Here is a 25,878-nt window from a genome sequence, read left to right as displayed (position 1 = left end):
GGCCCCCGAATCTGGGCAGCCCAGCCAGCACCACCTGTGCTGGGGAAGGATGGAGGGAGGCAGAAGGACCTCTAGGCCCTCAGTGAGCTTCAGGAACCTAAAATCAGGTGGCAACAACAAGCACACACGCAGCTCCCATGGCAGCCCCCACTGACGCCCCGAGAGCCCTGGGCAGCACCTGGAGCCTCAGGTGCACGTGGTCTGTCCCATGAGCCAAGGAGCCTCCCCAACAAAAGACACACTCTCCAGGCGAGACCAGTGGGGATGGCAGTGCGGGCAAAGCACTCCTGGCCTGTGAGGAACTCTGCAGTGCCACCACGCCCCAGGCCCCCTCCTTTATGGCCATTAGCAAACACCGGCAAGGTCCAGCCTCAAGGGTCCTGTGCTGAGGGGCCCACCACCTCAGGACCGTGACCTGGGCACAAACAGCTGCTGAAGCCGGTGGCCCAGAATCAGTGCAACAGAGAAACCATCCTTCGCTGCCTGGGCTACTCCACGGGAATCGGAGATGCACTGCTGCTGCTGCCACACAGGTGGTGGGGAGTGGGCTGCACGCTCCATGAAGGACGGCTCAGTCTATGCGGACAGCAAGCCCCACGTCTTATTGGAAGATACTACCTCAACAGGGTACCCTGAGGTGCCTCTATAGCAAAATGAAGTCCCACGTGCATGCACACACATGTGCACACAAACTCACTTGGACACAGAATACTTGTGAATACACAAACACGTACATGCATGGGCTTGAACTCACACCTGTCTGCACGGACAACATATGCACGCATGTTCCTGCACACATAAGCACACGCAGAGCCTCAGGTCTGCTGCCAGCAGGCGTTTCTGTTGCTAAGGAAGCGCCTGTCAGAGCATCCACTTCACCACGCTCAACTGCGAGCCCGTGGAGCCCTGTTCATGCTGCGTGCCAGGCTCCTGACGGCGGCCAAGAGTTCCGTGTGACTGCTGAGCAGTGGAAGGGGTTCTGGGGTAGGCAGCAGAGAACTTGGGGCCTCCTGCTTTCCCCTGCTCCTCTAAACACCGGGAGGAGGGTGACGGGCAAGGCCTGGCCAGCAGTGGGCTCTCACCTACACAGGTGGGCTCCCTTCTGCCAGCGCTGACGCCCACCACCTTGCACTAGCAATATGAAACTTGACGGGACTCCAGTTGCAGGAATCTACTGGCCACAGCTGTCTTCACAGGACAGATGCAATAAGCTTCCCCACAAGGGCCGGAGAGTGAGGACCACCAGTCAGCCTCTGGTGACACAAGCCTAAGGCCCACAACACCCTGAACAGCCATGCCTGAGGCCTTCCTAGGGACTTTCTTCGCCAGTCTGTGCCCATCTTCCCACGTCCTCAGGATAGGATGGAGGCCTGTGGGGCTCTTGCTCCACAAGGTGCCAGAGCCAGCATTCTCCATGGTCACAAGGTTGCCTGGAGCCAGGGCTTCTCATGAGACATAGGACTATGAAAAAACCACCAACCTGAGAGTCACTCCCTGGAGCTGAAGACTAAGATCAATTGCTAAAGAAAGCCCTCTTGCTGCAGCACGTGGGGACATTTGGAGGCCTCCCCCAAGAGAAATGTAATTTGGGCTTAATTCTCAGAGGCAGATCCCCACCCTGCAATTCTGTCTCTCGTCCCAGGCAATCACCTAGGGCTGCCTGTAGTCCCATCACCAGGGGCCCAGCCCAGGCTCTATCCCAGGAAGCCCCCAGAGAGCTTCAGTCCCTGTCCCTCAGCCCAGGGTCCAAGGGTAAACTCTCAGTGAATGTCATTTCCTGCCCCTTCATCTTCCATGAAATTCCCCGAGGACACAGCTCCCACGAGGAAGTGGGCCACAAGAAGAGAGATTAAATCCTGAGATTCGGATTCTTCCAGGGAGGAGAAGCAAAAGTGGACATTTTATTCTCGCGTCTGTAATCAGCAAGGCCAAGGCCGGCTGTCCCCGCTGTTCCCTTCTCTGCCAAGGCAAACACCACTTAGAACTGCAGCTGATATGACAGGGGCCAAAGCAAACAGCTGAGCTGTAGCTCAGGGTGACGCCGAGCAGGGCCACATCCTTGCCACTCTCCCACAAGTCACCAAACTAGGCACAGAGTTAGGGTGGAGGACCAGCCAGACTGGCCGGGGTCTCCACACAGCAGCTTTGGCTGTGTCCTGAGCATGCCTCGAATTGGCTGGATTCTGCCCAGCCAGTGTGCCAAACTTACCCAACCTGTCCTGGCTCTGCTGTGGAACCCGAGCTCCCCAGTGACGAGCCACAAATCATAAGAGAGCCGCACCACAGCCGCAGAGTGGCAGGGGAGCACCACCGACAAGCCCACCTGTCCACTGGCCCCACAGCCTGAACCGGCCAAGAGTGTAAGACGCCCAGCACTGTGGACGTCCACTTCCCGAGGTGTCTAACCTGAAAGTCCCTGGTCTTGGCCACACCTTCCCATGGGAGCTCAGTCATCAGCTGACCGGTGAGCACAGAACGCAGACTAGCTTGCTGAACGTGTGCCCCAAACCCCCAAACACTCAGATCCTAATAGTTTTCTGCCGACAGATTTCACTCCAGACCTGCAAACACATCTTTGCTTCCTCCAGAAGCTGCTCCGTTGGAACAGCGTGCCTGACTGCTCCGTTCTAAGAGTTTTATTAAGACCGACCATGGGGTTCCCCAGAGCAAAGCCACGCCACGCACTCCCTCTTAATTCTGGCCATTAAAGTTTCTGTCTCATGGTTTCGGAGAAGAAGCAGGGAAAAGAGGGGAAAAAAGACCAAGACTGGCACTTCTCTCCCACCCCCTGCAATAATGAGCAAGTGGAAATGAAACTAATGACTAATAATTTAATAAATCTCCCTCCCTGACAACCATTTACGGAGCAACACGACCAAAAAGCGTATGCCACTGACTCTCGTGATACAAACATAAAAACCCCAGAGGCTGTTCCTTTTACGTGCTGCTTCCTCGCCAGTCTCCACTCCTGTTTACCAGCAGCTCCAACATGGCTTCAGAACTGACTTAGTCCACCCTGACCCGGCCTCCAGATTCTTCCAGGTGACCTAGCTGCAACTTTAAAAACCTTTATTAGCAGCTGGGATTGACTGCGGCCGCGCTGGACTCCAGCTGAAAGCTCAGGGTCCATCAGAGGCCTCCCTCCGCGCGCAAAGAGGGCTTGGCAGGCCGCTGGCTAAGGAGGCACAGCGTAGTTGTTTAACACAATTAGAAACTGTTGCTCTGCCAGCGCGCTGCAATCCCACTCCGCCGCCATGAACCTGCCGCCGCCGCCTAAATTTCAACTCCGAAACCCCTCGGCCCCCCGCGTAACCCCCAGACACAGTTTTGAAATAGAGCCCGGCTTTGTACGAGGCCCGCGTGGACCGCCCAGGGCACGACTCTCCCGTGAGGAAATGCTGCCGGGAACAGCCCTGAGCCTCCGGAGCCTGGCTCTGTGCTGGTGGGGGTGGGGGTCCAAACCGAGAAAATGGATGCTAAGAAAAGGAAACTCGGGTGTCTGCCAACGTGCACACCGGCGCAAAACCGGCCCCGGGCGGGGGCGGCAAGGGTCCGGCGGGCTGCCGGCGCTCCGACACACGCCCGCGTTCCGCACCGGGGGCTGAGAGCCGACTCCTCACACATCAGAAGCAGAGGCGGGCGCGCCAGCCTCCCACACAATTAGTCTTCTCCCTCCGCGGTTACATAAGATGACGGATTATCTGTCTACCCATCGAACCTGCCCGCCCGCGACCTCCCACCCGGCCACATCCACCGAGAAGGAGTTGTGGAAAGGGAAAGCCTGTTGAGAAAAAAGTGCCCTAGGCTTGCGTAACCGTGCCCGGTGGGGCCACCACGGGGCGCAGGGCGACGGGCAGCCGTGGCCCCGGACCCCCGCAGACCTCGGACTCCGCAGTCCGCACCCCTACTCAACTCGGGTCCGAAGGCTCCGGCCCCCGCGCACGCGGAAGGCGCACGGAAGGGCGCGCGGGGGCAGCAAGAGGCTGTCGGGGCAAGCGGACCCAAGCCAACCTCTGCCGGTCCGGCGCTGGGTCTCCGCGGCAGCGCCGGTAAGACCCCCGAGGGCCCAGGGACCGCCCCGGGAGGGCGCGAGGGCGCGTGTGGCTCGTAGCTCACCTTGTAGACATTTTCCGTGAGCCGATGCATCTCCTCCGAGCGAGACAGTGACATGGTGCTGGTCCGGCTGCACCACTGACCAAACCAGGGGCGCAAGTAGCGGCGACTGCGGAAGCGACGAGGAGACCTGACAAACAGCGCACGGAGCCGGACCAGAAGCGCGGCGGCCAGCCGGCGGCCTCCTTTATAGTCGACCAGGCCCCGCCCCCCAGAGGCCCCGCCTCCCGCGCGCCCGCCCCCGCCGCACCCGGATCACCACCCCCGGCCTCCCGCCCCCGCCCAGCCGCTGCTGCTAGGCAACCGACAGGCCCCGCCCCCGTGCCGTCTTTCCCATTGGTGAATTCCGTATACTGGGGAAGGGGGCGGGGACAAGGGCGGGGTTTGTGGGCCGGCAGCAAGGAGCGATTGGCCCGTGGCGCCGTCGATCGCGGGGGAGGAGGCGGAGGCGCGGCGCGGGCTGGGGCCCTGGGAACAGCCTGGGGGGCCGGGGCGACAGCAGTGCTGGGGGCGGGGAGGCGGAGGCGGGGTGGCGCAGGAAGAAGGGAGCAGAAACCGGGTGGGGGCGGGACGCCGGCCGCGAGCGCGCGTGGGGGAGGCACTCCGCAAAGTGGCGAGTCAGGGTGGCCGGGTCTTGGGCGCCGCTCCCCCGAAAGCGGTCGAGATCAGGCGTCCGCACTGGGCAACAGAGGTCCCTGAACGCTCGGACACTTCCTGGGGAAGGGGGCGGGGGCAAGGGTAAGGACTTGGTGAAGGAGGGTGAGAGGCTGGCGTGCTGTCCCAAGGGTCCAGCCTCTACCGGGCACTTTCGGAGGTAAGTCCGGTGGGTGGCTGCGAGCCCTGGGCCGGCTCTTCCGGGGAGGGATGACCCTGAAACGGGTCTCAGGGGAGGGAGGACCCTGGGGAAGACCCTAGAGAGGGGTGGACCCTGGGGAAAGACCCTGGGAGGGGTGCATCGTGAGGGAGGGCCCTTGGGGCTGGGATTCTAGGGAGGGCAGAGCCCTGGGTTTCAGAGAAGGACTCTGCAGAGAGGGGTTTTGGGGGTGCGGATTCTGGAAGGGGTGGGGGAGGGATGGGGAAAGGATCCTGTGGTGAGGATTGAGGGGCGCTCGGAGAAAGAGGACCCTTGTGATGGTGGAAGAAGATCTTCCTTGAGGGGTAGTTTCCTTGGGGAGAGGAAACTCAGGGAAGGGGAGGGGCAGGGAAGAGGGAGGTGGAGGGGGTGGGAGGTGTGGGGGTGAGGGGGTGAGGGGGTGGGAGGTGGGGGGTCGGGGGTGGGGAGGGGGAAAACCTGGGGGAGGGTGAACCTCCCTGGATGGAAGAGATGGGATCAGAGATGTCTGATTTTTAAAAGCAATTCCTGGGAGGTTCTGCTGAGGAAGTTGACCAAGTTGGCACAGAGGGTTCCTGGTACAATTCCTTTGGAGAAATATTTACATAAATTAGACTAACATAGAGAAATTATTTGCTTTACCTTGTAAAACACCAGATCTAAGTGTTTCTCTTTAATTAAACCTGACACTCTCCACCAGCACACCCGCAATCTATCCTTGGACAGTCATCCCTTCAAGAGCAGGTGCCCAGGAGACAGAACCCCCAAGATGGCTGGAGGACTCCAGAAGACAGCAGGGGCTGAGACAGGTTTTTTCAATGGGGTCATTAACCCGAATGAACTACGCTCTGCTTCACATGGATTCAAAGAAAATGGAAGGGATATTCAGGAAGCATTTGCCTTTGCTCCTAACCTCAGAGCCTTTGTTCACAGAAATTCTCCTTGGTTTAATTTCCTTTCAACACCAGCTCCAGTTTCTTCCTTTTTATTGCTTGCAGTGTTTAAGGTAGATTTCAGTATAGTATGTAATTTCTGGGATTCTTTTGGTTGCAAGTAACAGAAAGCTGGCTCAAACTGGCTCCAACAATGCGGGCGTTGTTGACTCACGTGTCAGAAGTCAGGCCTGTCTTCCTCCCCCAGCTCCCTCTCCTCCAGGCCAGCTAGAGGCAGCTTCCATCCTTCCCACCCCAAGACTGATGTCCATTGACCTGTATGAGGTCACAGGCCAGTGAGGAGCCAGGTGGGTATAGAGCAAGAGCTGTTGCTCATCCAAAGGGAGCAGAGTGAGCAGGACGAGGAGAATGGTGGGTGGAGGCTGGCCAGTGAAAACAGGGTCTCATTGCTCTGGGAGGGGAATTAGCCTGGGGAGAATCCTCCAGGGCCATCTGCTCCCATCAGTCATGAGACAGTAGAGGAAGGAGAGGGGCTTTCCAGAAAAGCTTCCGTGGCCCCGAGCCCCACCCAACCCCACCCCCTTGAAGATCCTAGTCTTGATTGCCCTCCTGCCCAACTGGACGCTCACGTTTGGTAGCAGCTGAGGCAGGAGGACTAATCGCCTCACTTCGGGCCTGCACCCTCCAGCTGACATCTGGGCAGGAGGTGAACAGCTGGGAGGGAAGCCATCATTCAGAAGAGCGTTCACTGAGCACCTGGGGCAAGTGAAAATAAGCACATCCAGCCAAATGGCACTGAGAACGTGGGGCCGATGGCAGATGCAGGGCAGGACTGGAAAGGGGCTTACACCTGGGCCTGGAGAATTGCAGTGAGAAAGTCTGCCCCCTGCTGGGCAGCTTCCCTTCCCCCGCCCATCTTCCAACCACCAGTCTACTGGGGTGCCCGGCCCTGCATGCTGACCCCTTCAGCAGCAAGGAGGTCTGAGCCACAGGCCAGGAGCCCACCAGTGATCCCCGAGGCCTTTCTTAGGTGGGAGCCCTTTAGATGGCAGCAGTGTCTGAGCGGGGCTGAGCAGTGCCCAGGGCTAGGGGTGGGCTGGGTGCTGAGGTGGTCCCAGTGCCACTCCTAGGAGTCAGAGGGGCCCGCTTAGGGTCAGGGCCACCTCTCTTCAAGACCAGCAAGTCACTGCCACAATGGAGAGGCTCTGCTTGTCCCACCGGCCCTGCAAGGACTAGTGGGTGCTGGATGGCCCACTGCCCTCGCGCAGACCAGGGTGTTGTTCTCCCTGCAGTATTTGAGGGGGTGGGCAGTGGCTTTCTATAGATGAGCGGCTCATCATGAGTCCCTGAGAAAGCAGATGGGCTGGAATCTGCCCACTGCCGGTTTCCCTGTCACTTCTGACTGCCCGTCCTCACCTCTATGGGCCAAACGACCAGAGACGTGTGTAGCCATGGTGACCCGCAGCACCCCACCTCTGAACCTGAGGTCCCCCCATCCCCGGCACCAGTGATGGGGCCTTGCGCACATAGGGTGCCGAGCCAGGGTCAGCGGCAAGAATCTGACCACGTGGTGCTGCCGACACTGACCCCGGGTCAGCTGACCCCAGCACGGGTGGCCCAGGAGAAAAAGGCTGGAAGCAGGGAGAATCAAAGTGCATCTCTTCATCAGCTTATTTTTAGTTGCGTTATGTAAGTGGCTTCATCTCAACGTCACGTAGGGAGGGGGGGTCTCAGATTTAATTACAGGATGACAGCCTCTGCTTTTCAAGCAAGCTGTTCTCCTGGCAAGGCAGGCACAAGGATCTGTGATTTTTTGCTAAACAGAAGGAGCCCTTTCTGAGGTGACCGCAAAACTTTCAGGGTTTTCACCACCATCTCTCTCTCTCTGACCAGCCCAACCGGGTTTCTGCGGAGCTTGGCCTAAGGGGGTGGCAGTGTGTCTCAGATCACAGGGAAATTTCATGCCTGTCAAGGGAGCTGTTTCTCCACCACCCTCTCCTGGCAGCCTCCCCGTCTCTCTAAGAGAAGGATCCACCCAATCAGAACTCCTCTTCCTTTCCTCCTTCCTGGATTAGAGCACTTGTAATCAGCAACCAGAAAGTTCCAGAGCAGGAGAGAGAGGAGGCGTGGACACTGTCACGTCTTCCCCATCCTCTTTGGCCATCTCTGCCTCCTCCTTCTATGCCAGTGCTCTGGGTGACTGACCGGGGCAGGGCTACCAGGCCGAACTGTCCAAATTATGTCCAGAGGACTGTTTTCTTGGTCCTCAGCCCACATTCTTCACACTGTCAGCGTTGTCAGCAAGAAGGCGTGGGGGTGCCTGGAGCCGGAAGCTCCGGGGGGTGTGGTGGGGGAGGCCTGTGTCCTGCCAGCGGGAAGTTCACCTCAGCGGCCTCCAGCACACTGTGGCCTTGTACGGCTGAGGCAGGGCCACGTCACCTGCCACGGGGTGAAGCTTAGCATCTACCTGGGACTGCCGCTAAGGGCGTGGGCACAGACTTGGGAAGCCAGTACCCGGGGCTGGGCCAGCAGCTGCATGATGGCCTTGGGAGCCTGGGCAGCAGGTTCTGGATGGGCAGGCTACCTGGGCAGGGTGTCAGAAGGGCTGAGGTATAGATGGCAGAAGAAGCCTGGCACCAAGAACCATGCCTGGCCTGTGGCAAGTGGTCAGTGTGTCTTAGATATCGTCATCATCAGTGGTCAGATGGGACCTTCCAGAGAGCACCCAAGTGCCCATGGGTGCTGCCCCCTCTAGTGGGTGCTCCAGCCTCGGTGTGGGCTGCAAGGCAACTTCCAGGAAACACGGGTGCCAGGAGACACTGACGAGCACGCCACAGCCAGGCGAGCCAGGCCACGTCTTCAGAGTGAGCCCATGGGACTGTACACGGCCTTGACGTGCTGAGAAAGGCGGCACTGCTCCCCAGACCCGTCATCCCAGGCTTATCATGAGAAACGTCACCAATCTCAGTAGAGGGACAGTCTGCAGACCCCTGTCCAGCATGTTGCCCAAACCAGGGAAGTCTGAGACCTTCGGGGCTAAGAGGAGCCCAAGAAGACGTGATGACCAAATGTCACCTGGGATCCAGGCTGGGTGCTGGACACCAGGTGAAAGCTAAGAAAACCTTAATAAAGTCCAGAGTAGTGAACAACAGTGAGTCCACGCTGGTCTGTTAATTGTAGCAAATGCATCACAGCGACGAGAGGTGTTAACAGGGCAGGACGGGGGGGATCTCTTAGGTGTGGGCTATCTTTGCAGTAACTGTAAATCTAAACAGTCCTAACATGTAAAGTTTACTCACGGGGGCACCTATGGCCTTGGCACAAGCCTCCATTTGGCCTGTGGGTCTGAAGGAGGGGCCTGCACCTCAGCCCGGAGTCCGGTGTCTGTGGGTTCAGTGGGCAGAGCAGTGGCCCTGTCCCCACAGAGTGCCCCAGGTCCACTCTGCCACCTGCTGCATGGCGCCCATGCAGGAGGCTGGCCTGGGGTGGGGCGGGGGGCGGGCTGCGTGGGCCGGGCTGATGGCCAATCTCCTGCCTCCTCCCTCCTCCCCAGACTTTTACTGAGATTTGCTCTTCCCTCAAAACCCGCTCCCCCTTGACCTGAACGTGGCTCAGAGGCTTTCGTCTCTCTGACCAAAACGTTGGCTGCAGACAGCACAGGCTTCACTGCCTCCGGGGATGGGTGACATTGCCCTTTCTGCCCTCGGGGGGGCCTCTGAGCCGGGCCTTGCCTGGGAGGAGGAGACACCTGGCGCACAAGGGCCCTCTCCCCTCCGAGGAGGTGGTGGAGTGTTTCAGGAGCAGGTGGCCTCCCATGTCCTTCCTGGTTCAGCTTTAACCCTCCTATCGAGGCAGCGTAAAAAGTTCCCAGAGCTTCCTTACTGGCCAGGCAGGGAGGGGCCGCGGGGGCTTCCACTGAGGGGACCTGGGGAGGTGCCGCCCTGTCACTGAGCTGGGTGGGGAGAGGTTCCCCAGCAACGGGCCCTCTTACATAATCCAGCGCATCGGCGTGACTCCAGGTGCCCGTGGGAGGCAGCGTGGGGGTGAGCGCAGGGGCGAGGACGAGTCTCAGAGTTTCACTCGGTGTTTCTCCCCCTCTTATTACATTTCAGCGTCATCCTGCGTCTGCCAGCTTGGTCACCCACTTGCTCGTTAGAATATATTAACTGACAACGCGGATTTAAATAACTCGGGCAGAGCCCCCAGACCCGGGTCTCCCGCACCGGCCCAGGTGAGGCAGGAGGGCCGGGGCAGAGGCAGGACGCCGGGGCGAGCGGCCTGCTTGGGCCTCGTGTCCAGAGCTGGATGGGGCGGACTGGGAAGGGCAGCCCAAGCTCAGGGGCTGGGTCGGGTGGGCAGGGTGGAGCTAAAGGCAGGCAGCGGGGGACCCCCCCACCAATCTCAGGCACACACACCATCTTCTGTGCAAACCCAGCTTGTGACAGAATTCTCTGAGCAGGGGGACCGGAAGCTAAGGAAGCCAACGATGGCCTTCACGCAAGCCCCCTTGGTCAAAAGAACACAGTGTATTAGGAGAGGAGGCCAGAGGTGAGTGACCTGAAGGGCTGAGCGCCCAGCTGGGCCGCCCCAGGCACACTGGCTCTTGGTGGCCACTCAACTTCATGGGAAAGATGAGGCAAGAGGCTGGCTTCACCCTCAATATCATTATTTCATTTCCCTCTGAAACGCAGTCTTTGTTTTCTTATCATTCCACCTCTTAAATGACTTAAACTGCCTTGAAAGTGATCTCAAAGCTAAGTTCGGAGTGGAGAGGAGAAAGTCTGTTGTCTGGAACGTGAACTTAGAGGATGCTCCGAAAACAAGGCTGGATGTGTCCTCACGGGTTCTTCCCGGAGGGAGGGCGGCCCCGGGCCTGCGGTGCCGGCTCCCGGCGCTGCCAGCGAAGCCCAGACGCCGCCTCGCGTGCGCAGATGGCTTCCCTGCCCAGGCGGCTGCTTCTAATTTCAGCTGTTGGAGGCTCCGCGCGCTCTCTCTCTCTTTTTTTAAATCCCATGTTTATTTAAAGCCAGATTTTAAAATGTTGTCTTCAGCCCTGAAACCTGACTTTTTCTTCTTGCTGCAGATCCTAAAACCCCACTTAGGGTCCCAAAGCTTCCAAAGGGGGAGCTTTGCGGCTGACTTGGGTGGCTCTGTGGGTCAGCCGGTCAGTAGGACAGAACCCCCTCCCCGCTGTCTAGCACTGTGGCATTTGGACAGCTGGCAGATGTTTTCCTATCAGGGCAGTCTCGTGTGGTGTCAACACAACCAGAACATGGGGTGCCCCTCCACCCCCTGGACGTCCTGGGTTCCCAAATGTGTGAGAAGTGGTGTGCAATCTCGGGAGAGGAGCACGACCCCCATGATGCCAGGTGTTCCCAGGAGATGGGAGTCTGGAACCACCCACCTTGTCTCCCCATCTAGGCCCTGTGGCAGCGGGACCTGTCTGGTCTAGGTGTGTGCCCTGGAGGTGGGAAGGGACCAGATGGGCGGTTCCTGCCTGGGGAGGGGTGTGGTGGGCAGCAGCTGCCAGTCGGTAGTTTGTGGGCTCCTTTCCCATCTCAGTCGGAGAAGGCGATGGCACCCCATTCCAGTACTCTTGCCTGGAAAATCCCATGGATGGAGGAGCCTGGTAGGCTGCAGTCCATGGGGTCGCTAAGAGTTGGACACGACTGAGCGACTTCCCTTTCACTTTTCACTTTCATGCATTGGAGAAGGAAATGGCAACCCACTCCAGTGTTCTTGCCTGGAGAATCCCAGGGACGGGGGAGCCTCGTGGGCTGCTGTCTATGGGGTAACACAGAGTCGGACACGACTGAAGCGACTTAGCAGCAGCAGCTCCCATCTCTGCTATCCCTGGCACCCAGGTCTCCCCATTTCTCTTGTACCTGGGAACCAAGGACATCGAGGGTGGCACTCCCTGTTCTGACTGTGTAAACACCACACCAGACGGCTCAGATAGGGAAGCATCAGTTCACTGTCTGCAGGCCGGTTTGCACAGTGTGGGATAGCTGATGCTGAACAATGGGAGGCTCTGTCCCATGGGCAAGGTCCCCCACCAACCCACCCGAATGCTCGTGGGCACTCGGGAAATGGGAGCTCCCATCCCTTTTAGTGTAACCACTTCATCTGCTTCTGTGGCTCACTCCAGAATGTCCTAGAGGAACTGTAATGAAACTGGATAGTGAGAGGCCAAAATCAGTCAGGGGGCCAGGCTGGGCTCTGGGGGCCTGTGGGGTGGCGGGGCAGGTGCTGGCTGGATACTTGTGAGGACTGAGTTTACTGGTCTGATCATAAGCTCCTACAGCAAGAGGTAGAAAGGCTGAGAGCAGAGAGGCTGGGGTTTTTGGAGAACTGTGATGGCCTGAGCCCAGTCTGCAGTGAAAGCCACAGGACTGCCCAGGTGGCTGGGAGGCTGGGGTGGTCCAGCGAAGACTGGTCTGAGTTGATGCTGGCTGCAGGGCCACGGTGGAGCACCCGTTCCTGTCCGGAACCAGGGAGTTGTCTGGATGGGAATCAAAGCTGCCGCCCGGGCTGTCACAGCCTCAGGAAGCGTGGAGTATTTTGGAATTTCTTCATTGATAGGTCTGGTCAGAAAGTAATAGGATTTTGAGAAAAATTATTTTAGTGTCAAGCTAGAGAATATCATTTGCCCTGTCAGGCTCTTTTTCTTTTTTTCTCAAAAATCAGAAGAAACATATCTTCGTAGAGGTTCATGGAAAACTTCAGCTGTTGCCTAGCTGTCCAAACAAAAAGATGATTCCATCCACGGGGGAAAATCAATTTCAACGAATCCAGGGGACCTTTAACCCACAGTCCAATCAGACACCATGTGACCTCTGCAGTGTCGCTCTGTTGCTGGCAGAAACAGGGCCCCTGCAGAGATCTGGCAGCTCAGCCCCTGGAACCTGCTGCTAATTCTCACCCAGATTTTGAGGTTTTCTCTGCAGCTTCAGGAGCCGAGTCCTTTGTGCAGCCTCAGGCCTTGGTTTTCAGAGCCCCTGGGCTTGGAGATGTTAGATTCGGTTGTAATTTCCCCTCATTCCTTGGCTTATAGATTTCCCACTGGGAAAACCCCAGAGACCTTGATTCCACCTCAGGTGAAGTCAAAGCCGAGGCTCCCCACCGGGCACAGGCTCCTGGTGGAAAGCTGTGGGCTTGTGGTGCAGTGGAAAGCTGAGGTGATGCTTTGCAAGCTGTTTCAGGCAGATTGGGTCTCATGCGATGTCAGCTGCAGGAGCACAGCCCTGTGGTGCTTTGCAGGACAGACTCTGGCTTTCAGTCTCCCGGCCTGGCGTCTGGAGCTCAGCCTCCCCTGAGTTAGGCAGAGAGGACCGAGGACGCGGCCACACTCGTGGGTGACGTGACCCCAGCATCTTGGCTCCTGGTCCGCAGAGGACATGGGGTGCTGGCGGGGCTGCTGGGCAGGGACACCACATTGGGGAGCCTCCGCTGCCACCTGGTGGACAGACACATGGTGGGCGATGAGCCGCATGGCAGGCACAGAGTGGTGGCCCAGCCAGTGGTGGCTGCAGGGGGTGGCGGGGTGGTGCCAAGGGTGGGGCCGCCCAGGCTGGGGCGGCGGTCTCGTGCTTGCCCCTGAGTCCGGGTAGTCAGTGGGCAGCCCTCAGGGCACCGGCTCTGTGGGACCTGAACTCTCCTGATATGCATTCTCAGGCGGAGAGGAGTACCATCCTGCCAGGACCCAGTAGCAAAGAAAAGACGGTGCCTGGGAGAGGCTGCCTGGAACCTGCAGAGGGAACGCGGGGACTGCAGACTGCTGGCCATTTTCACTCTGTGAGAAAACTGCTCGCTGTGATGCTGATTTTCAAAGGGCCCTATGACATGCTTTTCGAGAAAATGGAGATAAAACTCAGCATAAAATCACCCATTTTAAAGTCAACAATCCTGTCCACTTTAGTGGCGTTTAGTGCTCTCACACTGTTGTGCAACCACTGCTCTAACTGGTCCTGAAACCGCTTGATCACCCCGAGGGGTCCCACGGCTCCCTCCCCCAGCCCCGGCCGTCTCTGTGGTCATCTCACATCAGTGGAATCACGTGACGTGTGACCTCTGGCGCCTGGCATCCTTCACTCAGTGTCTGAGGAGCATCCGTGCTGTCACGTGGCCCGTGCTTCACTCCTCATGGCTCAGGAACATTCCTACGTGGGGAGGACTTTTTGTGCATCCAGTCATTGGTGGTCGATAGATGGTTGTTACCGCCTTTGGGTGGCCGTGGGGAGTGTGGCTATGAAGAGGCACGGACAAGTTTGGAACACCGGTTTCCAGTCCACTTTAGGAGCGGAGTTGCTGGTCACAAGGTCGTTTTATGTTCAGTTTTCTGAGGAACCACCAAGCTGTTCTCCTAGCGGCTGCATCATTTTATGCTCTCATCAGCAGTGCACAAGGATTCCACTTCCTCCACATCCTCATCAACCACTGTTATTTTCTGTTTGTTATTATTATTTTTTTAAATTCTAGCCCCGTCTTATTGGGTGCAACGTAGTGCTCATTGTGGTTTTGACTTGAATTTCCCCAATCCCTAATTGAATGTCTTTTCATGTGGATAACATTCTGTTTATTTTGTACTTATTTATTTTTACTTTTAAATAAGTACAAAATAAACAGAAAAGTGAAGAGGAACTAAAAAGCCTCTTGATGAAAGTGAAAGAGGAGAGTGAAAAAGTTGGCTTAAAGCTCAACATTCAGAAAACGAAGATCATGGCATCTGGTCCCATCACTTCATGGGAAATAGATGGGGAAACAGTGGAAACAGTGTCAGACTTAATTTTGGGGGGCTCCAAAATCACTGCAGATGATGACTTCACCCATGAAATTAAAAGACTCTTACTACTTGGAAGGAAAGTTACGACCAACCTAGATAGCATATTCAAAAGCAGAGATATTACTTTGCCAACAAAGGTCTGTCTAGTCAAGGCTATGGTTTAGCCAGTGGTCATGTATGGATGTGAGAGTTGGACTGTGAAGAAAGCTGAGTGCTGAAGAATTGATGCTTTTGAACTGTGGTATTGGAGAAGACTCTTGAGAGTGCCTTGGACTGCAAGGAGATCCAACCAGTCCATTCTGAAGGAGATCAGCCCTGGGATTTCTTTGGAAGGAATGATGCTAAAGCTGAAACTCCAGTACTTTGGCCACCTCATGCGAAGAGTTGACTCATTGGAAAAGACCCTGATGCTGGGAGGGATTGGGGGCAGGAGGAAAAGGGGACGACAGAGGGTGAGATGGCTGGATGGCATCACTGACTCAATGGATGTGAATCTGAGTGAACTCCAGGAGTTGGTGATGGACAGGGAGGCCTGGCGTGCTGTGATTCATGGGGTTGCAAAGAGTCAGACACGACTGAGCGACTGAATGATTTTTACTTTTTATGTTCTTAAAACAATTTTTTTTGGAGTTAGTGGCCTTACAACATTGTGTTACTTTGTTATGGTTTTGTCACTCAGTTACAGCCTACTCTTCCGCAGCCTCCAGGGACTGACGCCTGATAGGCTCCTCTGTCCATGGGATTTCCCCAGATAAGAATCCTGGAGTGGGCTGCCATTTCCTTGACCAGAGGATCTTTCCGACCCAGGGATGGGACCCATGTCTCCTGCCTTGCAGGCGGATTCTTTACCACTGAGCCACCTGGAAAGCTTCTGTACAGCAAAGTGAATTAGTTGTATGCACACATATACCCACTGTTTTTAGATTTCCTTCCCACTGAGGTCACCACAGATCGCTGAATAGAGTTCCCTGTGATAAACAGGAGGTTCTCATAAGTTATCTAGATTATATAAAGTAGTATATATATTGGCATCATTTTTAAAAGGAACCAGGCTTTTGAAGAATTTCAGCAGCTTTACCTCAGAACTCCGTCAGGGGTAAGCCTGGGAGGGGCTCCCCCCAGTCAGCTGTGTCTTCCAACCGGGCCGAGTTCCAGAAGCTGCAAGCCCCACAAAAACTACTTCTATGAGTTGAGCAATTCCTGCATGCCTTTAAGATGAAACCCGCGGTGTGATGAGGGTAGAGCGTGGATTGAGGGCTCCTGAGCAGACCCGTATCAGAGAGGTCTGTAAGAAGGCCCTATAGCCCCTACCCTTGGCCATGTGGAGTGAGTGGAAGTCCTGACAGGCTGCCTGCAGATGCCTTGGGTGGGAGCCCAGACCGTCCACGATCCTGGCAGGACTGTGATGCCAGGTGGTGGCCTAGAGCCAGGGAGTCAGGCCCAGCAACCTGCCAAGGCCTCTGACCACCAGCCCCCAGGACAGGAGGGGCGAGACTGGGCATTCATCAGCCTCATCGCGCTGGGGCATGGGCTGGGAGGGGCTTTCCCAAGGCCACAAAGCTGGGCAGGAGGACTCAGAGCTGCCCAACCTGGGGCACAGGCAGCTACACCTGCCGGTCCTGGTGGGCAAGAGCCTCAGCGACTTCAGCAGAAATGGGCTTTGTTGAAAGGAGATCAGGTAGATTACTGGTTGAAACCCTGGAGAGCCACCTGAGCCAGGCCTGGCCTGAGGACCACCTACCTATCAAACAGGCTTCGCTGGCCCAGCAAACCTGACCCTGGGCTGCTGCTGTCCCTGCCCCCTCTGCTCACCGCACCCCCACGCCAGGCACCACAGCTCTCCCTGTCTCTCTAGGCCCCTCCCATCCTCTGGTGGCCCCAAACCCCCATACTGAGGGGCCCCCAAACCGGGAAGGGGATCTGACACCTGCTGTGCCAACAACTGACTCCTGAAACCCTCCCTCCTCTGTCCTCTAGCCCTGCACCCTACAGAGCTCCCAAGATCACACTTGAGGACACGCACATCAGACTCAGGCAAATCTTTTTAACTCTGGAGACCCCTAGAGGCCCTGACCTCCCTCAATAAGCCCCAGTCTTCCTTGAGCTGCTCATCAAAGGGAGCCTGAGCCTGAAGGTTTCCCGTGAAGGGCTGGCAGTATCGACAGGCCTAAGAATCAAATTAATTTCTCAAGGGACTTCCCTGGTGGTCCAGTGGTTAAGAATCCATCTTGCAATGCCGGGGACTCAGGTTCGATCCCTGGCTGGGGAACTAAGATCCCACGTGCTGAGGAGCGACGAAGCCCGAGGCACAACTATTGAGCGTGCCACAACTAGTGCGTCGGCATGCTGCGATGAAGATCCTGAGTGGCGCAACTGGGATCCAACGCAGCCACAGACATAAATATTAAAAAATCAATTTAGCAAAAAGAGCACAAGGAACAGTCGCAGACTGAGGCACCCCTAGGGTCCCAGAGCGGCAGGAACCGACCATGACTGCTATTCGCTCCACATGCTGCTCTAGGCACCTCTCCATAGCTCACAAGGTCGATTCCATTCAGACCCTCACTTGCTGGTGAGGGAACTGTGGCCCCGGGAAGGAATTTCCCTGGAGAGGGGGCTGACTGAGCCACCAGGCGGGGAGTCAAGAGGTTGCCTCCTGCTCCCCTGGGGCCCCAGAGGGAGCATGGCACAGGGCCCCTGTCTGCAGGCCCGCCCCTCGATCATCCCACCTCCTGGTGCAACTCAGGTTTTCCCCTTAAACCCAGACGGCTTCCCAGTTCGTATCTCGTGCCCAGACCTCTCTCCTGGGCTCCAGCTCTGACCACCTGCCCAGCATCCCCCCTCCAGGCCTCCTTTGTGGACCCGGTCCAGGTCCCGTGCCATGATTCTCTTGCTTTACTGTCCCCCACCCATCCCCAAGACCCTCAGCTTTGTGCTCCTAATTCTCCAATCCAGTTCTCCACACCCACCACCCACTCCTCCACCCTAGACCCTGGCACTGGTTCCTCCCGATCCCCACATCCCTCTGATCTGTACGAACTGGTCCCTATACTGCAGCCCCAAGAGGCTGACCCCGTCCCCGTGGTATTGTGGTGCCAGCCCATAGCATTCTCCTCCCTGGGGAAGAGAATGAGACCCTCAAGCAGCCCCTGAACTCCCACCTCATGGCCCCCTCCCCCAGGGCCACAAGGATGACTTGGGACGCCTGTGTGGTCCTCAGCCCTTGGCCTCCTCACACTAGGCTGCTCACTGGCTCCCCCAGAAAGCAGGCACACAGGGGAGGGGGCAGAGAAGGGGGCCTATGACCTGGGTAGGAAGGTTCAATCCCCATGGGCACCCTTCGCAGGTAGTTACCATTAACTAACTTGGTATACTAACTTGGTACACTTCTGGTGCCAAACGCAGCTTCACTTATTAGCTGAAACATTGAAATGCAGCCTAAATTGCCCAGGATGCAGTGTGAACTGCTCACATCTGCCTGGACAGGGAAGTGTGGAGTTTGCAGACTCTTAAACGTTGGTTTACATAGACTCCGTTTCTCCATCTTTTAATCTACTTTCTCCATCATTTCCTCTATTTAGAAAAATGTCCTGTTTCCAGATCTATCAGAGTTCTTGTCTGCTAAACCAGTGCTCAGATAACCTGTGGATTTGCTGCCACTGACAGGTTTTTTCCTCTTGGCTTTCGGTCACCTGGTCCTCTGAATTAGTGCTGGTGTCATGTGCTAAAGAAGATGGGTGGGGCTTCCCTGGTGGTCTGGTGGTTAAGAATCTGTCTTGCAATGCAGGGGACATGGGTTTGATCCCTGGTTGCAGAACTAAGATCCCACATGCCTCGGAGCAACTAAGCCCATGCACCGGCACGCCACTACTGAGCGTGAGCACCACAACTAGAGTCAGTGCCTCCCACTGGAAGGTCCGGCACGATGCAGCGAGGACCCCGAGTGCTGCCACTAAGACCCAATGTGGCCAGATATTAGTAAATAAATATTTAAAGACAGTGGGAGCAACAGAGTGGGGGTCAGCCGACTACAGCCCAGTGGCCAGATACCTGTTTCTGTGAAGTTTTATTGCCATGTCCACAGCCATGTCCATTTGTTTACACAGCGTCGACATGGAGACAGCAGAGTTCAGTAAGTCAGAAATCATACCTCCTGATACATTTACTATCTGGCTCTTTAAGGAAAAGTCTGGCAACCCCTCCTCTAGACAATGTTGTGCTCCAGCACAACAAAGGACAGGAGACAACCTCCCAGAGGTTCCCACACTAGCTCTTTAATTAGCATCCTCACACATTCCTGAATCTGTCAGTCTTAAAGGGAAGATCAGCCCTCAAGTCTCCATTCTTTTTATGATTAGACAGCCTTTAAATCTTAAATTCTGTCCGTAAACCCAGCACGAGCCAACGCTTGGCAAGCAGTGTGCGCAGATGGTCAGCTATCGTTCTGCGGTCCTGCCCCTCTGTGGAATCTTAAACCCGCTTGTTTCCATTGCTTCTGCAGTTCTCTGACACATTTAAAGAGATGATGTATATATTTTGTCTGGCTTCTCTAGTTCTTAGTGGGAGCACTGACCTACCACACACTACTTCTTCCCGCTTGGGAAGTTTGTTTCCCGTGTTTAAACGTCAGTTTCCAGTTGTTTGTTGCTAGTAAATGGAAATACGTATTGAATTTTGCACAGTGACCTGGTATTCTGTGGCCCTGCTAAATGTAATGATTAGTTCTAGTGGATTTCTTACAGATTCTTTGGGATTCTGCATTTTATCTCTTTTCTTTGCTTATTACATGGACTAGGACTTCCAATGTGATGTTGAATAGAAGTGGTTAGAGTAGTCCTCTTTGCCTCATTCTCAGTCTTGCGGGGGAAAGCATGCCGTCTTTTACCATGAAGTGTGACGTTAGCCACAGAGTTCTTGTAAATGACTTTTATAAAGTTTAAGAAGTTCCCTTTAATTCGTAGTTTGCTAAGAGTTTTTAAAATTCTTTTCCTGCATTTACTGAGAAATCATAAGCTTTTTCTTCTCTAGTCTATTAATATGCTGAAATATACTGGTTAATATTTAAAGGTTGAGCTAAACTTTTATTTCCAAGATAAACCCCATGTGATTTATCCTGTAAAAAAACAGGCTATTCTAAGACAAAGGCCCCACTTTACATACTGCTGGGTTTCATTTGCTAATATTTTATTGAGGGTTTTGTATGTATGTTCATAAGGGATGGAGGATTCCCTGGAGGAAGGCATGGCAACCCACTCTGGTATTTGTGTCTGGAGAATCCCCATGGACAGAGAAGTCTGGGGTTGCAAAGAGTCGGTCGGACACGACTGGCCAGCTAAGCACAGTTTAGTTTCTTTAAAAAGACATACGACTATTCATTTTATCTATGTATTCTTGCATAAGCTTTAGTAATTTGTGTCTTTCAACAAATTTTCCCATTTCATCTAAACTGCTGAATTTATGGGCATGAAATTGTAGTAATTCCTTAATATATATATATATTTTTTTTGACCATGCTATGTGGCTTGTGGGATCTTAGCTCCTCAACCAGGGATTGAATCCAGGCCCTCAGCAGGAAAAGTGTGGAGTTCCGACCACTGAACCAAAGGAAAATTCTTGCCTTAAAAATATTCTTTTGTTTTAAAGGATTTGTAGTGATGTTCCCTGTTTTATTCCTGATGTCATAATTTGTATCTTCTTTTTCCTCATCAGTCTAGCTCAAGGTTTGTCAAATTTACTGATCTTTTCAAATAATCAGTTTTTGCTTTTTTCTTTAGTGTTTCTGTGTTGTCATTTTCTTTGATTTCTGCTATTATTCCATTTGTTCTGACTACTTTAGATTTAATTTGGTATTTTTCTAACTAATTAAAGTGAAAGTTTAGATGATTGGAGACTTTAAAAAAATAGATAAGCACAGTCCATAAATGCTGATTTGCTGTGTTTTCTTGTTGTGTAGTTCAAAGTATTTTCTAATTTCCCTTGTGATTTCCTTTTTTATTCATGATTTAATATTTGTGGATTTTCCAGATCTCTTTGTTACTGATTTCTAGAGTAATCCCACTATAGTCAAGAACATACTTTGTCTGATTTCAATTGTTTGAGATTTGTTAAAGTCCCAGAACATGGTATTTTGGCAAATGTTCCATATGTGCTTAAACAGAATATGTGCTCTGTTGTTGGGGGCAACATTCTATAAACATGAGTTAAGCTGGCTGATAAAATTACTCAGGTTGACTGTACCCTTAATGATTTTCTGCTCTCACTTACTGAAGGAGGGGTGTCTAACCTTTAAGAGGCCATTTGTCCTTTAGTTCTGTCAGTTTTTGCTTTCTGTATGTTGAAGTTCTATTGTTAGGCAAATATACAGTTAGGATTATCATGCCTTCTTTCATTTTTATGTAATTACCTCTAGTGATACTAACGTAACCACTCTAGATTTTCTTTGAATAGTGTTTCCATAGTATGCTTTCCCCATTTCTCTACATTTAACTTATCTGTCTCCATATTTAAAGTGCGTTTCTTGCAGATAGCAAATTGTATTATTTTCTTTAAATTTCCAATTTGACCATCCTGTCTTTAGTTGGTGTGTTGGAGAAGGCAATGGCACCCCACTCCAGTACTCTTGCCTGGAAAATCCCACGGACGGGGGAGCCTGGTAGGCTGCAATCCATGGGGTCGCTAAGAGTTGGACACGACTGAGCGACTTCCCTTTCACTTTCATGCATTGGAGAAGGAAATGGCAACCCACTCCAGTGTTCTTGCCTGGAGAATCCCAGGGACGGGGGAGCCTGATGGGCTGCCGTCTATGGGGTCGCACAGAGTCGGACACGACTGAAGCGACTTAGCAGCAGCAGCAGCAGCAGCAGATCGCTTACATTTAACGTAATTAAAGTAGCTGAATTTTGGTCTACCATTTTATTGCTTTCTGTTCATTTCCTTTGGTCCACGTTCCTGATGCTTTCTGGATTATTTGAGAATCTTTTTAGTATTTCACTGTATTTTACCTACTGACCTTTATTAAGGCCCTATCTCTATTTTTTAATGATCATACTAAGGATTTTTATATACCCGCCTATCCTTTGTTTATTTAGGTAGTGTTGTACCATTTCATTAAAATGTGGAGGCCTTACCCCCAAGTAATTTCCTCTATCTTCCCCCTTTGTGTTATAGTTGCTGCACCAATTACATTTACATATGTTGAAAATCCCACGAGGCAATGTTATAATTTTTGCTTTCAAGAGTCATACATATTTTTTAAACCTTAAAGGGAAAAATTACCTTGTTTATTTACCCACATCTTTATCATTTCTGTTGTTCTCTTTTCATTTTCCATCTGGTGTCATTTCCCTGCAGCCTGAATAATTCAGTATTATAACCTGCATAGTAAATTCTCTTAGTTTGCCTTCATCTAAGAATGTCTTTATTTTCCCTTCATTCCTGAAGCATATTTTTGCCAAATGTTGAGCTCCCATTGACATTTCTATTCTTCGATACTTTAAAGACATTGTTTCATCATTTTCAAGCCTCTGTGGTTTCTGATTAGAAATCTGTAGTCCTTCAACTTCTTGTTACTCTGCAGGTAATGTTACATTTTTATCTGGCAGCTTTCAAGATTTTTTCTTTCCCTTTGATTTTTAGCAGTTTAATTATAATGTGACTTGGCCTGTTTTTCTTTGAATTTATCCTTTTTGGGGATTATCACGTTTTTTGAATTTGTAAACTGATGTCCTTCATCAATGTGGGAAATTTTCCTCCATTATTTCTTCAAATGTTTTTTTTCCTGCGGTAATCTCTTTCTCTGCTCCTTCTGGGATTTTGAAAACACATGTTAGATGTTAGTCCTTTTGATATTGTCCCAAAAGTTCCTGAGGTTCCCCCCCCCAACACACCCCCACCCTAATCTTTTCTTTGTTCTCCAAATTGGATGATTTCTGTTGCTCTGTCTTCAAGATCATGGAGTCGTTCCTTAGTCATCTGCTTTCTGCTGTTGAGCCTGTTCATACTTTCTCAGATATCTGGCATTTTTTTCAGTTCTAAAGTTTTCAATTTGTTTATTGATATAGTTTCTGCTTTTCAGCTAAGACATTCTATCTTCCCATCTTCAGAGGTATGTCTGACCCTACCTTATATGATCAGTCATAATAACCACTTTAAGATTTCTGTCTGATAATTCTGCCACCTGGATCACCTTGGAGCTGACCTCTGTTGACTGTCTCTCTCCTCGCATAATTTGGGTTTGTAAACTGGATATTTTGACTGTTATGTTGTGCAGACTCTGGGTCTGTTACAATCCTCTGGAGAACTTTGCCCTGACTCAGGAGCCCATCAGCCTGGTGCATTCAGACCACAAGCTCTGCTCGCCTTCAGTGGCCAGTGGTTCCACTCTAAGTTCAGTTATCAAAAGCTTTCTGTGCCGCTCTGGGTCTTTCCCGTGCCCGTGTCACCTGGAGGTGAGCCCACGACCTGCACTGGTTTATCCAGAGCCAGGCCCCTTTCTCCAACTCTCTCCTCTCCAGGACCCCTGCACTTTCTAGAACTTGGCTCCTCTGTCAAGAGTTCCTCTTGCCAGAAAGACAGAGTTCTACCAGAGTTTTGGTCTGGTGTTGCTGTGTGGTCCTGCAACTGAGGCCACCCGAGGCAAAAAGGAAAGGGAAAATAAAATGGGAAGGCTCTCCCTACACGGGTTACAGCGGCAAGTCTGAACTTGCCTTCACAATGCACCTGCTTTGGTTCACTCTGCAGAGGCCTTAGGGAGCTGCCTTTTTTTTAAAACTTGAGTTTTCAGTTGTTATAGTGACAGACAAGGCTGAAGTGGGCTTATGCTACCGTAACAGAGCTGGCCCCTCCGTATATTACTTTACAACAGTAGAAAAATAATCTGGAGATGATGCAGTTAATCCAAAACAATTGATTTGTAAACATTTCCACTCTGCTTAAGGATTCAGCATTACCTATTATTCAGAGATTCACTATGTCCAAGCCCCCCTGCCGGTCGAGCGCCACATAGCCAGATTTAAAGTGTGTTCGTGGGCATAGCGGGAACACACCTCAACATAATAAAGGCCAAGGATGACAAACCCACAGCTAACATCATATCAACAGTGCAAAGCTGAAAGCATTTCCTCTAAGATCAGGAACAAGACAAGGACACCCACTCTCACTACATTTATTCAACATAGTATTGGAAGTCCTAGTCACAACAATCAGGGAAGAAAAAGAAATAAAAGGAATCAAAATTGGAAAGGAAGACGTAAAACTGTTGCTGTTTACAGATGACATGATACTGTATGCAGAAAACGCTAAAGACGCCACCAGGAAACTACTAGAGTTCATCAATGTATTAGAGAGTTGCAGGATACAAAGTTAATGTACAGAAATCTGTGCACTTATATATACCCAGCAAAATATCAGAAAGGGAAATTAAGGAAACAATCTCATTTGCCATCCCATCAAAAAGAATAAAATACCGAGAAATAAACCTACCTAAGGAGGCCAAGAGACCTGTACTGTGAAAACTCTAAGATGTTGATGAAAGAAATCGAAGACAACACCAACAGATGGAAACATATATCATGTTCTTAAATTGGAACAGGGCATAGCAGCACTATTTACAAAAACCAAGACATGGAAGCAACCCAAATGTTCACTGACAGATAAATGGATAAAGAAAATGTGGTGTGTGTGTGTGTGTGTGTGTGTGTGTATAATGGAATATTACTCAGCTATAAAAAAGAATAAAATACTGCCATTTGCAGCAACATGGACGGACCTAGAGACTGTCACACTCAGTGAAGTCAGACAAGGTCAGTCATGTGATATCACTTGTATCTGGAATCTAAAAAATAAAACAAATGAACTTATTTACCAAAGACAGACTTGTTGGTAGAAAACAAACTTATGGTTACTGAAGAGGAAAGTGGCAGGGTGAGATAAATTAGGAGCCTGAGATTAACATACACATACTACTATATATAAAACAAGAGAAGAAAACGACAATCCACTCCAGTATTCTTGCCTGGGAAATCCCATGGACAGAAGAACCTGGCGGGCTATAGTCCATGGGGTCACAAAAGAGTCAGACACAACCGAGCAACTAGACACCAACATATATAAAACAGATAAGAACAAGGTCCTCCTGTACAGCACAGGGAACTCTACTCAGTATCTTGTAACAATCTATAATGTGAAAGACTCTGAAAGAGAATACATACATACACATATATTGAAATGACTTTGCTGTACACCTGAAACCAAACCAACACAACATTGTAAGCCAACGACATTTCAATTAAAAAAAAGCGTGTTTGCTATCCCTCACTTCCCTTCACGCCAGTACGCTGAGGGCAGGCAAAGCAAGAGGTGCAGGATGAGCTCCAGGTCACCACGTCCCCAAGAGTCTGTCCAGTTGGTGGTACGTGCGTGTGCGACGCACCTCAGTGTGTCAGACGAACAGTCCATGGAGAATGGGGCTTTCCTCCAGGACACCACCCTTGGAATAAGGAAGCGGCCACTTGCTCTTGTACAGACCCATGTGTTCTCTACACAATCTACAGCTAAACGTGTGTTATATGTTACTGACTTGGAACTAATGGAGAGAAAATAAGATGAGTATATTTTTATATTATTTACTTAAAGAAATGTTTCCTAAGAAGTGAAGTAAGGGAAAACTACAGTACTAACATGACACTGTGCTTAGAAACATATTGTTTCACACGTGGCTTGGTGGCTCAGGTGGCAAAGAATCTGTGGGAGACCTGGGTTTGATCCCTGGGCAGGGAAGATCCCCTGGAGAAGGGAATGGCAACTCAGTCCACTACTCTTGCTTGGAGAATTCCATGGACAGAGGAGCCTGGCAGGCTACAGTTCGTAGAGTTGCAAAGAGTCAGACATGACTGAGTGACTAACACTTTAAACACATGAGGAGGACAATATATAAAGAAAGACGTACGGAGACCCTCCCCCAGCCTGCAGATGTCACCAGGAAAGACACATTCCTCATATAGCTCACATTCCTCATAGGATTCCTCATACAGGAATCCTGCAGATAGCCGCAATCTGCCTGTGGAATCAGTGAGCACTTGGGAAATGCTGATCACCACGACTCTAACCCAGTTATGGTGACGCCTGTTACATGACCAGGTCAGCACTCAGGAGGCTAGGACACCACAGCAAACGCGTCAGATCTGTCTCTGCCCTTCTCTGGGGCACTTTGCTTAAGCAGAACATTCAGAATCTAGCCTTTTCTTGCTGACTTGGGCAGC

The 25,878-nt window shown here is 52.3% G+C and overlaps 1 protein-coding gene and 2 long non-coding RNA genes across 8 annotated transcripts in view; 2 read left to right on the top strand and 1 right to left on the bottom strand.

Moving 5' to 3' along the window:
* Nucleotides 1-4,276, bottom strand: part of BAIAP2 (BAR/IMD domain containing adaptor protein 2) — a 63,589-nt gene extending 59,313 nt beyond the window's left edge. For all 6 annotated transcript variants that reach the window (XR_015146853.1, XR_015146854.1, XM_086355302.1 and 3 more), the window contains exon 1: nucleotides 4,117-4,276. Coding sequence is in view for 4 of the 6 variants with exons in the window: in XM_086355302.1 (XP_086211428.1) it covers nucleotides 4,117-4,170 (54 nt within the window). In the remaining 2 variants the exon portion in view is untranslated. The remainder of the gene's footprint in view (nucleotides 1-4,116) is intronic.
* A 204-nt stretch (nucleotides 4,277-4,480) lies between these two features.
* Nucleotides 4,481-5,912, top strand: LOC147351220 (uncharacterized). Its single transcript, XR_015146851.1, has 2 exons — nucleotides 4,481-4,927; nucleotides 5,646-5,912. It is a non-coding gene; the product is annotated as an uncharacterized LOC147351220 (long non-coding RNA).
* A 3,943-nt stretch (nucleotides 5,913-9,855) lies between these two features.
* LOC147351219 (uncharacterized) lies at nucleotides 9,856-15,257 on the top strand. Its single transcript, XR_015146852.1, has 2 exons — nucleotides 9,856-10,069; nucleotides 13,513-15,257. It is a non-coding gene; the product is annotated as an uncharacterized LOC147351219 (long non-coding RNA).
* The last annotated feature ends 10,621 nt before the right edge of the window (nucleotides 15,258-25,878 follow it).

The sequence above is a fragment of the Bos grunniens genome, chromosome 19, assembly GCF_055505025.1.
Source record: "Bos grunniens cultivar Pamir isolate PY7600 chromosome 19, Bosgru_T2T1.0, whole genome shotgun sequence".
NCBI classification, from domain to species: Eukaryota; Metazoa; Chordata; class Mammalia; order Artiodactyla; family Bovidae; genus Bos; species Bos grunniens.
Note: the sequence above shows the minus strand (reverse complement) of the source record. Positions and strands in the feature narration are given on the sequence as shown.